At 47.2% G+C, this 11,849-nt stretch overlaps 3 protein-coding genes across 3 annotated transcripts in view; 1 reads left to right on the top strand and 2 right to left on the bottom strand.

Annotated features, from left to right (window-relative positions):
* LOC310827680 (uncharacterized protein) overlaps positions 1 to 11,849 on the bottom strand; it is a 919,426-nt gene that overhangs the window by 401,329 nt on the left and 506,248 nt on the right. The gene's annotated exons all lie outside the window — the stretch shown is intronic.
* Positions 1 to 11,849, bottom strand: part of LOC310827821 (erythroblast NAD(P)(+)--arginine ADP-ribosyltransferase-like) — an 840,324-nt gene that overhangs the window by 240,067 nt on the left and 588,408 nt on the right. The gene's annotated exons all lie outside the window — the stretch shown is intronic.
* LOC310827832 (GTPase IMAP family member 2-like) lies at positions 6,066 to 9,801 on the top strand. The gene is made up of 3 exons (XM_083704328.1): positions 6,066 to 6,172; positions 7,009 to 7,033; positions 8,609 to 9,801. Exons 1-3 carry the CDS (start codon positions 6,140 to 6,142, stop codon positions 9,436 to 9,438), a joined length of 888 nt encoding a protein of 295 aa, XP_083560454.1. The 5' UTR covers positions 6,066 to 6,139; the 3' UTR covers positions 9,439 to 9,801.

The following is an 11,849-nucleotide window of genomic DNA, read 5'->3' on the forward strand; positions in this document are numbered from 1 at the left end:
CTGAGTAAACATGGTTCGGCTTGCAGTGTGAAGCTGCCTAGTCTTTACCCAGTTACCTGGGAGTAAGCACCATTGAATACCGTGGATTTACTTATGAATAGACGGCGCAAGACTCCATTTTCAATTAAGGAATAAACACACCCAGTGTTTCCTGAGAAATGGCTGGCAGCTGAAGCATTGCAATTACGGAATGGAAAGGGGATTGGTGACCTTTTCCTTCAAAATTATAGGAGGGGCTTTGTGCGCTGCCATCACCTTTTCCTCTGTTTGGTGCAGGAATTTTATTTTCAGGATAAGCAGGAGTCCATTTTTGCACCTACACACATCACTTTTAATTGTTCTCCGATACTTCGAGGGGAGGAAAAAGGAAAACCGGGGCATTCCAGGATCAAATCAGAAACTGGGATGGCTTATGCAATTCCTGGGCTGTCCCTGGAAAACGGGGGCTCTTTCAGAACATGCATTCTCCCACCTCATGGTCGGACTATCCCTGATTGAGATTTCAGAAGGCTCTCCCGGCTCAGGAGGACAAGAAAGGCAGAGAAAGCTGCAGGGAAACTATGGGAGTAAACAGCGAAAGCGAAAGCGAAATCTATGTGCTGTGGACCATTTCTGAGAATTTGCACTGTTAGAAATAATACCCTGCCTTGTGTGGGAAACCCCGATAGGCAGGTAGAACATTCTGTTTTTCATATCAGTGGTTTCTATCTTCTGCTCGACCTTGAATGCAAAACATCATAGCAGTTTCTCTCCTCTTTGCACAACAGCGCAGCAGAGAGATCAGTTTCATCCCACATGTTATGTTTTGTTTATGCCGCACAAAAACCTTATTTCACATGCATATATCTGGAGTGTGTTACAGGAATTTATGTAAACATTGGGGGCAGGCGGGGTGTTTGCCCTCCAGCAGACATCATACACACACCCACACCAACTACCAAACTCAACACAATCACTCCTGCAAATGTCCCCACAAAACACTTCATCACAGTTTTTTTCCTATCTCTATTCAAAGGGCCTCCGCTGCACATTAACGAATGCAACAATTCACTGATAAATATATCTACATACTGGCTCACTGGGAAAATCTTAGAAAGGCATATAAAATCGCTCATGTCTGGATTTGTGCCATTCCAACTTTGTTCTGTTCAGGGAAGGGATAGCTATCAAGGGGGGAGTCTGGGATGTGGGAAGCCATAATCCCTGAAACCTGGGATCACGTACTCAGCAGCGTCTTGCATAAGAGATACTCCCTGGCACCCTGGCAAATGGGTGCCAGGCAGGTAGTCATCTCATGCACAATAGCCAACCATCCAAGAATGGATTGTGCTCCCGAGTCAGGACAAAGAGGTGTCATTACCTGGCTTGGAAACCCAGGAACTTGTCAATACTTCCTTTGTATCACTCGATGGGGGTAAGGTGGAGGGCAAGAGAAGGTTGGGGGCAGAACCTGATGGATGGGTTTCTGCCAGAGACCCCTCCCCATTTGTGACATATGTGTGATGTATCTAAGATGTGTGCATGATGCTTCACCAAAGGTGTTTATGGGGGAAAGTGGGGTGTGTGAAACACAACTACAACATTCCTAGAGTGAACATGTTTACACATTATTTAGTATAATTCGGTCTTTAACATCCCTCGAGGGACAGCCAAATTATAATAACAATTTGACACACAGCTGTGAAGCATTTGCGAGCTTTTTTGCGGAGAAGGTCCTGTTGCTCCGCCATGACCTCCCTGCCAATTTGGATACAATAAAGGAACTGGAGGCCCCTTGACTGTTCTCGGGCCCAGTATTGGACTACTTTGACTGGATATCCCCAGCTGATGTGGACAGACCCCTCCGAGCTGGAAAGCCCACCACCTGTCCTCTCGACCCGTGCCCGTCTTGGCTGATTAGTGTGTGTCCAGATGAGGTGTGGGCCCACCTAGGGGATATCATCAATTTGTCCCTTGGCACGGGGACATTCCCAGGGGAACTGAAGGAGGCAGTGGTGCGCCCGCTCTTAAAGAAAACATCATTAGATCCCTTAGATCTATCCAATTACCGCCCGGTTTTGAATTTTCTATCCCTGGGTAAGGTGATTGAGAAAGCGGTTGCTGAACAGCTTGGTGGGTTTCTGGATGAAACATCGGCTCTGGATCCATTCCAGTCCAGCTTCCGCACTGGTCATGGGACCGAGACGGCTCTGGTCGCCCTAACAGATGATCTCCGCAGGCAGCTGGATCGAGGCGGGTCGGGGCTGCTGATTCTTCTAGACCTGTCAGCAGCCTTCGACATGGTCGATCACGAACTTCTGGACCACCGCCTTGCCGACGTGGGGATTCAGGGCACAGTCCTTCAATGGCTGCGCCCGTTTCTCTCTGGTCGGGGACAGAGGGTGGCGCTTGGGGGGGAATTGTCATCGCGCCACTCCTTGGTGTGTGGAGTGCCTCAGGGTGCGATACTCTCCCCGATGCTTTTTAACATCTTTATGCGCCCCCTCGCCCAGCTTGTCCGGAGTTTTGGGCTGGGCTGCCATCAGTATGCTGATGACACCCAACTCTATCTGTTGATGGATGGCCATCCTGACTCGGCCCCAGACACACTGATCAGATGCTTGGAAGCTGTGGCTGGATGGTTACGTGGGAGCCGGTTGAAGTTAAATCCTTCGAAGACAGAGGTCCTCTGGCTGGGACGGGGCGATATGGGATTGAGGGGGCAACTCCCATCTCTTGCGGGGGTGCAATTAGTGTCAGCACCGTCCGTCAAGAGTTTGGGTTTAATCTTTGATACCTCCCTCTCTATGGAGGCGCAAATTACAGCTACAACAAAGGCGGCATTTTTTCTTCTCCGCCAAGCTAAGCAGTTGGCTCCTTATCTCTCTCGCCCAGACCTAGCCACTGTGATCCACGCGATGGTCACCTCCAGACTGGATTATTGTAACTCGCTCTACGTGGGGCTGCCCTTGAGACTGACCCAGAAACTCCAGCGGGTGCAGAATGCTGCAGAGAGACTCCTTATGGGGTCTTCGCTGCGAGATCACATTCATCCGGTACTATACCAGCTGCACTGGCTCCCGGTGGAGTACAGGATCAGGTTTAAGGTGCTGGTTTTAACCTTTAAAGCCCTATACGGCCTAGGACCCTCGTACCTACAGGACCGCCTCTCCTGGTATGCCCCACAGAGGAATCTACGGTCTGCAAATAAAAACATCCTGAAGGTCCCAGGCCACAGAGAGGTTAGGCTGGCCTCAACTAGAGCCAGGGCTTTCTCGGTGGAACGCTCTGTCACAAGAGACTAGGGCCCTGCGGGACCTGACACCTTTCCGCAGGGCCTGCAAGACAGAGCTGTTCCACCTGGCCTTTGGTCAGGGCGCAGCCTGACTCCCTCCTCTGGCAACCTGCACAGAATTTTGTTTAATGGTTGCCATCAATTTGTTTTTAATTAATTTTTATAATTGAAATGTTTTTAGAATGTTGGATTGCTTGATTGTTGTTAGCCGCCCTGAGCCCGGCTTTGGCTGGGGAGGGCGGGATATAAATAAAATTTATTATTATTATTATTATTATTATTATTATTATTATTATTGGGAGGAATATTTGTCAGCCAGCAGGTAAACTTCCTGTTTCCTTCTGGGCTGGGACAAACTTCCTCTGCATGTGACCAGAGGTGGGCATGGCCTCACCTGTGCAGGTAATGAGAAAAGCACAGGGCAGGGCAGCCATCTCTCTCTCTTTGGCTACATGCATCGAAGAAGTAACATTTGCTTAGCCAAAGATGCTCTCTTGGCCTCCAGCCAAGAGAGGACAAAGGGACTGTCTCCTTATGAGATAGTTTCCAGGTGTATGTTACTTCTCTAAGCTAAGTCTGCCTTCTGGGATCCTATTGTGAACAGAATGATGTGTGAGTAAACTCTTTTTATACTTTTATAGAAGACTGTGTCGTGTCTTATCTTTTATGAGGGAATAAGGGGAAAATACCAGAACAGTTATTATAGAGGCTTTAGCGAGCCTGAGCAAACACATCCGCTGTGACTTTAAAAGGGAGGATGTTACTCTGCTAAATTGTGAACTTGTTAACACAAGTTGGAAAGGCTATAATCAGACAACATATCCTCTCCTGCAACCATGAACATTCCCACAAAAAGAAAACTTATGAAAGTGAAAGCATCCCTTTGTTCGGGGCTTTTCCTGCTTCTGCCGTGTGGCGGGCGGAAGTCCTGTTGCAGCAGTCTTTTGAATAAAAGATCAAGCCAACCGGCTGCTGTTTTGCTCTTCATTTTTTGGCTGGTGTCTTTGTTTGGCAATCCAAGTGAGCCCAGGGATTTTCCTATAGCAAGTGTAGCGTGCGCACTGCGGTTGCAGGAAAAGTGTGTCTGGAAGCATGTCTGACCTACAGGTATGATAGTGCCAAATGCATCAGAGGTGCTTTAAATGTGGAAGTGCTTTGGAAGTGGCAAATGGTTCTCTGTTCTTCCTTCCATTGCCAAATAAGGTTACTATCGTTTCTCAGTCACTTGATGGTTGTTCTAAACTTAGAGTGGATTAGAAGTAAAATCTGTAGGACTTTAATTTTAATTGCCATATTTTTCTGTCTATAAGACGCCCCCATGTATAAGACGACCCCTATTTTTTGAGCCCCAAATTAAGAAATAAATATTTTAAACATTCCATGTATAAGACGATCCCCAATTTTAAACTTAAAAAAAATGGGGAAAATATAGTCTTATACACAGAATAATACAGTAAGGTTATTCTCCCCAGTTGGGGGCAGTTTATTATATTCCACCATTCTAGCACAGGGGTCGGGAACTTGAGCTTGCAGCTACACAATCTGCAAAATGCCAGGAAAAAGAAAGAGGCTCTGAATGCAAATCTTCTGATTCCATGATAATGGGCCACAATGGTCTCTGAGCTTGTGCAGAGTGCCTTGCCTCTCTGCTGGGCAGCTGCTGCCTGCACCCCTTTAAAACTTCAGGACAGGGATAAGGGACACAAAGATAGTGAGAGTCAAGGTCGTGGAGGGAAACGCCGAGACCAAAATAGCTGCAAAGACACACGAACAAAAATGTTGAAATGTCTGTAACTTCCTTTGCAGCAGAACTTAGCAGCATTAACCCTCATGATTGCTTTTGTGCTGGCAAAAACTTTTTCTTTAAGCCAACGGCTTTTTCTGGCAGGCTGTGGGTGGAGTTTGGGCCATTTCTCACTGGAGGAGAACGTAGTTTATTGCAGCCTGTCTTTCCTTTCCAGCTTGGAGCCAACGGCAGCCTCCTCCTCTGCTCCTTCTGTCTGCAATTCAGGAAAAGAATGTCGTCCAAGAACGTTCAGAAGTAGGAAAGATCTGGAGGAGCCACACCTGTGATCTCCAAAGAGGTAGGTGGGAAGGGGTGAAGAGAACAGGGTCAAAACCGGAGACGTTTTTCAAGGAGGCTCTCTCCTAAGAAAGACCCAGAGTCTGTTGCAACGAAAACAGGAAGGAATCTTCCAACACCTTCAAGACTCTCAAGTTTCTTCTTCTGCAACAACATCTGTGCAATTATAAAAATATTAAGAGCTTTTTTTAAAAAGAAAGGTTTTATTTATACTTTTCAAATTTATACATTTCATTAATTTCACAATCATTTTAGCATTTCAAAGTTTGGCTTCCTTCCCCCTATTTCTGCGGTTCCTTAAATTTATTTTTAAATAAATATCTTCTGCATATCTGAATTAATTTAATTTGCTCATTTAATTATCTACTTTAAATATAAATTAAATTGTAGCTAAAAACATATAAATGGAGATATGATGTTATAAAAACGTTAAAAATGGAAAATCAATTAAAAAATATTCTAGAAATAAATAAATAAGACTTAAATTTATACGACCGTGAACGCTGCAATCCTAACCACACTTACCTGGGAAGAAGCCCCACTGGATTCAGTAGGACTTGCTCCTGAGCAGACTTGGTGAAGGTTGCACTTTGAATTGCAATTCGGCAATTCTGTTGAGTTTAGCAAGCCCTGCACTGGGTTGATGTATAGAGGTTGCACCCACGGCCTGCCTTCGTCTCACGGGGCAGGCTGGCTTTCAAACAAATGACTAACTTGCATTGTTTGCAGGAACAAATCCCAGTCTGTCACCTTGAAGCAAGAAAATTGCCACGAGAGAAAACATGTCACGTGAACCATTGCTGAAAACCTCAGAGGTAAGCCCCAAGAAAGGGTGGGCAATTTGCTCTTGGGTCATTTAACAGAAAGGAGAGTAGAAAGGTAATTCATAGAATCATAGAACTGTAGAGTTGGAAGGGGATCCAGGGGTCATCTAGTCCAACCCCCTGAAATTCAGGAAACACAGCTAAAGAATCACTGACAGGTGGCCACCCAAACCTCTGCTTTAAAATCTCCAGTAAGGAGAGTCCACAACTGTTGAACTGCTCTTACTGTCAGAAAGGTTTTCCTGGTGTTTAGTCAGAATCTCCTTTCTCATAACTTGAAGCCATGGGTTCGAGTCCCGCCCTCCAGAGCAGGAGAAAACTAGTGATTGGTGGTGGCAGCTGGCCAGAGACTGGCATTGGTGATTGGGGGTGTGATTGGTGTCTGCATCAAGGCCTGCTTATGATCGGCTGCGGCAATTGGGCAATTGATTAGCAGCAGTGGCGATGCTTGCGTGCAATTGTGTATGGTTTTGTGTAGTGTGCAGGGGGGCTTATGGCAGTGAGCGTGCAGACCATTGGTGGCTGTGGCAATCCCCCCCCCCATTTTTTGTCGCAGTCCCCCCCCAAAGGGGTCATACATGGGGGCGTGTTATACACGAAAAAATATGGCATCTCTGTTTATCAGGGTCTGTGCACTTTGCAAAAAGTGAGGCCTCAGAGCACGGAGAAGATTCAGGGGGGTTGTTCTTAAAGAAGAGCAGTCGGTGATTTAATAATAATAATAATAATAGATTTAAAAGCATTTCTCAACAAGCATCAAATTAGTGTTCAAGTTTGCAAACCGAAGGCTGCTCTGGACTAACCTTAAACTATCACAAATATTTCAGGCAGATGAAGATTCCGTCGGAGAAGGTAAGAAAGAAGGCAAGACATCACATTTTGGGGGAGAAATCTACATTAGCTACTGTCTCACAAACGTTATTTATCCCTTCCTCCATTTTTAATGGTTCCAGTTGAAACCGCACCAGTATTTCCCAGCTCTCCCCTTCCTGAAGGTTACAGGGAGCGGACGATTCCCTGGTTACAACAGCATCTCTGGCTACCCAAAATTCAAGGACCTTTAAAGCCCTTTACAGCTTAGGTCCAAGCTATCTGAAAGACTGTATTCCCTCATATGAACCGGCTTGGATTTTGAACGATACCAACTATACGAATGTCATGATCTACAGGAATAAACCATCTGAAAAATTCAGATTGTCACCCCTGTTTGCAGCCTGGCAAATTCGTATGGGAGAGGACAGTCCTTCAGATAACCTGGGTCTAAGCTGTACTTGGCACAATCAGCACAGTTTTCCTTCCACTGCAGTCCAGCTTCCAACAAAAACTACCTGATTCGTCTTGCTATCCACCATGGCCAAATTTAACATGCTAAATTTCCCCATATGAACTGGCCCGGTTCCTGCAATCATCCTTTGAGATCCTTCTTTGTGCACCTCCTCCTCAAGAAGTCCAGAGGATGGCAACACAAGAACAGGGCCTTTTCCACAGTGGCTCCCCATTTCTTGAATGCTCTCCCCAGGAGGCCTGCCTTGTACCTTCATTGCAGATCCTTTAGGTACCAAGAGAAAAAGTTTCTCTTCAGCCAGGCCTTGGGCTGATGAACTTTCTATGGCCTTTTAAATGTGTTTGTGGGAACGGGGTTATTGGTTTGCTTTTGTCCTTGTTTCATTATGTTTTTTGTTTTCTTGTTTCGTATTTTTATGATGTGAGACGCCCTGTACTTTTTGGATGAAGGGTGATATACAAATTTAATAAATAATAACAACCAGGGCATTTTTTCAGCTGGAGCTCAGCTGCGGTACCTCTCAGGTGTGTTAGTGTTACCGAACAAGGGAGAAGTTTTTGGTGAGCTCCAGCAAACTCTTTTTTTCTTCAAAAATAGCACGGATCATAATGGATGTTGTGGTTAATTACACAATATCACACAGTTCATTTCAACACAAAGGCCACTAATTTTAAGGGAATGGAAATACAGTGGAACCTTGGTTGTCGAACACCTCCGTAGTCAAACATTTCGGGTTTTGAATGCCGAAAACCCGGAAGTAACTGCTCCAGTTTTCGAATGATTTTTGGAAGCCGAACATGCTACGCAGCTTCCTTTTTGAGTTTCCCTATTGTACTGAGACTTCCCTATTGAGTTTTCGGTTTTCAAACATTTTGGAAACATTCTTCCGGAACTGATCACATTCGAAAACCGAGGTACCACTGTATCATCAGACAAGCAGCAGAAGCGAATCCCCATCCTATTCTCCTGCCTGATTTCCATCCCAAACAACAAACAGGTGCCATTTTCACCCCCTCTGCTTCTCTGGACGGCAGTGAGGTGTAGCCTTGAATATCAGAAAAGGGTTGACGTTCCCCTGGCGAGAACTCGAGCCCTTTGGTTGCTGATCTCCTATTCTCTAACATCTCCTCCATTGCTCACAGGAGAAGACAGAGAAGTGAGGATAATCCTCGTCGGTAAAACAGGCTGCGGGAAAAGTGCCACGGGAAACACCATCCTTGGCCGGAAAGAATTCGTGTCGGTGCTTAGGCCAGGAACAACAACTGTGACCTGCCAAAGAGGCCAGGGGACCTGGAATGGCAGGAGTGTCTTGGTGGTGGACACAGCAGATATTTTGAGCTCAGGTGCCTTCAGTGATGAAGAATTAGCAGCCGAGATCATCCGTTGCATTGAGCTGTCCAGGCCTGGTCCCCACGACCTGGTTTTCGTGACTCAGGTGGGCCGTTTCACAGCAGAAGATGAGGCGGCAGCGAAGCAAGTCCAGGATGTCTTTGGCTTGGAGGCCACCAAGCACATGGTGGTCTTGTTCACCCGCAAAGAAGATTTAGGTGGAGGCTCCTTGCGGGATTATGTGGGGTGGTCAGAGAACAAGGCCGTCAAGGAGCTGATGGAGAAATGTGGCCGCCGCTTCTGCGCTTTCAATAACAGGGCAGAAGGGGAAGAGAGGGAGGAGCAGGTCTCCGAGCTGATGGACATGATCCACGACATGGTTCAGGAGAACGGAGGAGGCTATTACATCAACGAGCTGTACTTGGAGCCCGACATAACCAATGCAGATCTCAGGAGCTACATGATAGGAAACAGATGGGCCAGGCAAAGAGCAGAGCAACTTTCTGGGAGGAGGCAGAATGTACCACGTCTCGTGGCAGATTGGTTGTTGGTCGCTACGGGGGTTGCAATTGGGTGTGCTTTGCTGGGGTACATTATTTGGCGTGTGTTTTCTTACTTTCAAGTTGGGTTATCTGCCTCCTAAAATAGCTCATATTGGTCTTTCATACCCTCTCCAGCTGTTTTTGGCCTACAACTCCCATCATCCCTAGCTAGCAAGACCGGTGGTCAGGGATGATGGGAACTGTAGTCCAAAAAACAGCTGGAGATCTGCATTTGGGAAACCCTGGGATAGAGTGTCAGACCAGGAAATCCCTGACTGCTCAGGGTTCAGATCCCCACCACTCAGCCATGAATCTCACTGGGTGACCAATCCCTTACTCTCAGCTTAGCCTACCTCACAGGGTTGTTGTGAGGATAAAATGGGGAGGGAGAGAATTATGAACTCCTTGGAGGAAAAGGTGGGATATAAATGTAATTAATAAAGAAATAAACTCTTGTGTGGCAAGATGAGCAACCTAACTTAACTTGGAAGGTTAGAGTTCAATGAGAGGCAGTAGTGGTTTGAATGTCAGGCTCAGAGCTGGGAGAGCTGGGTTCGAATTCCTGCCACTCAGCCATGAAGCTCACTGGGTGCTCTGAGTGCCCACTCTGGCACAGTGCCATAGGTTCACCACCACTACTCTAGAGCAATTGCCTTCAATGGCTTGAAATAAGAACCAAGAGTGCCCACTATTTAAAAACGTGACCAGGAAATGGGGGTGGGGGGTTGTGCAGAGAGGGGGCTGCTATCCGTGAAAGGCTGTGGCTGCCTTTCTTGAAAATGCTCTGGCCATGTCAAGTTGATTTCCCAAGGCGGCTGGCTTTGCACCAAAAGCAATGTGTAATCACATCTGGCTTTCTTCCTGCCCCACCCAAAAGCAACTTCCTGTGTTCTTCTCAACCTACATGGCTTAAAAGCCATGCTCAGTTTTTCTCCCTCTTGCAGTGATACGGATTCACATGACTCTGCAACAAAGCTATTTACCAAACCAAAGAAGCCTAGAAGAGTGTAGAATGTGGCCTTGGGGGAAGGAAGACCCCTCTGTGCTTGTGTGTGAGTCCGACACTGTGGAAAAAGGGGGGTCAGATTTCCTAGAAGTGATGAACAGGATCTAGGAGCCACTATGTGAGACGAGCCCAATAGTTGGATCTGGCCAGGGACCCGCCTAGTCCTGCATTCTGTCACAGCCACACGCTCCTCACCTGTGATTCCCAAACAGTGGCATTCAGAGGCGATTGGAGACTCTGCTGCTCTTAGGATATGTGGTTCCAGTGGTGTAGGAGGGGGTGTGGTGGGTGCAGACGGCCCCGGGTGTCATCACTGAGAGGGGTGATGGCACACTGCGGGGGACGGCACTTAACGTGGGGCCTGGCCGGCAGCGCCCCTGAGCCACGCGTCTCTCCTGGGAGTGGCGTGGTGGCGTGAGCACCTGCAGGCTCCACGCTGCCTGAAACGGCAGCATGGGGCTTGCATCTGCCAGGCAGACTCTGCAGAGGCTCCACGCAGTGTGCTCTGCTCCAGGCGCCCAAGCAGCTAGCTACGCCACTGTGTGGTTCCAGCCACAAATACAACCTGAGCATAGGGTGGAGAGGCTTGCAGCATGAACACCCCAATAAATCTTGCTTCCAGTTCTTGCTATGCAGAACTGGCAAAACTGACATATAAGCTACGGGACAAGGATAACTGACTTTAAAGATGAACGGGAACCCTTTACAAAGTATCTGAAGACGCAACAAAGCGAACTGGACTCCTTGGCTGGCTTTGAATAAACATTCACAAACTTTTTATTGATAACCATCAGCTAAATAGTTTGAGGATCTCTACAACTGTGTAACATGCAGAAAACAGCATTCTTAGAGAAATCAAAGGCTGGAACAGAGGGAAGCCGGGTGGGGTGGGGTGGGGTGGGGGTTGTGTGGGAGGGTAGGGGGAAGGAGGAAAAATGGGGGGGGATAAGGATGATATGTTTCTGGATAATATGTTTTGTTTTAGTTTTGAATAAATTTTTTAGAAATAAATAAATCTTGCTCCCCCAGTTTGGGTCCAGCACAGAGCAAGGCGAGGGCTTACTAGGATAGCTCAGTTGGTAGAGATCTCAGGGACGTGGGTTCAAGCCCCACTTTGGGGGGAAGAGTCCTTCATTGCAGGGGGTTGGACTAGATGGCCCCTGGGGTCCCTTCCAACTCTGCCATTCCATGATTCTTTGTTTTTCTGGGCAAGTCCCTGCAGGCAGGCATCCCGTGGTCAATGAGCTTTGGTCAAGTCAGGCAGAGACAGACCCAGATTGCCACAGGTTTGGGGGCGAGGGGACCAGAGGGGGCAGGGGCTGTCAGGAAGATAGAAGCAGGTCGATTGCAGTGGTTCTCAAACTGTTTACTCTGGGCTAGACTTTCAGAAGAAAAATTTGTTCACCTTGTTGCAGGCAAACATGCTGTACAGTGGTACCTTGGGTTACATACGCTTCAGGTTACAGATGCTTCAGGTTACAGACTCCATTGGCTAAAGTGGTGCTT

Source organism: Podarcis gaigeae (genome assembly GCF_964106915.1).
Source record: "Podarcis gaigeae genome assembly, chromosome: 12".
NCBI lineage: Eukaryota > Metazoa > Chordata > Lepidosauria > Squamata > Lacertidae > Podarcis > Podarcis gaigeae.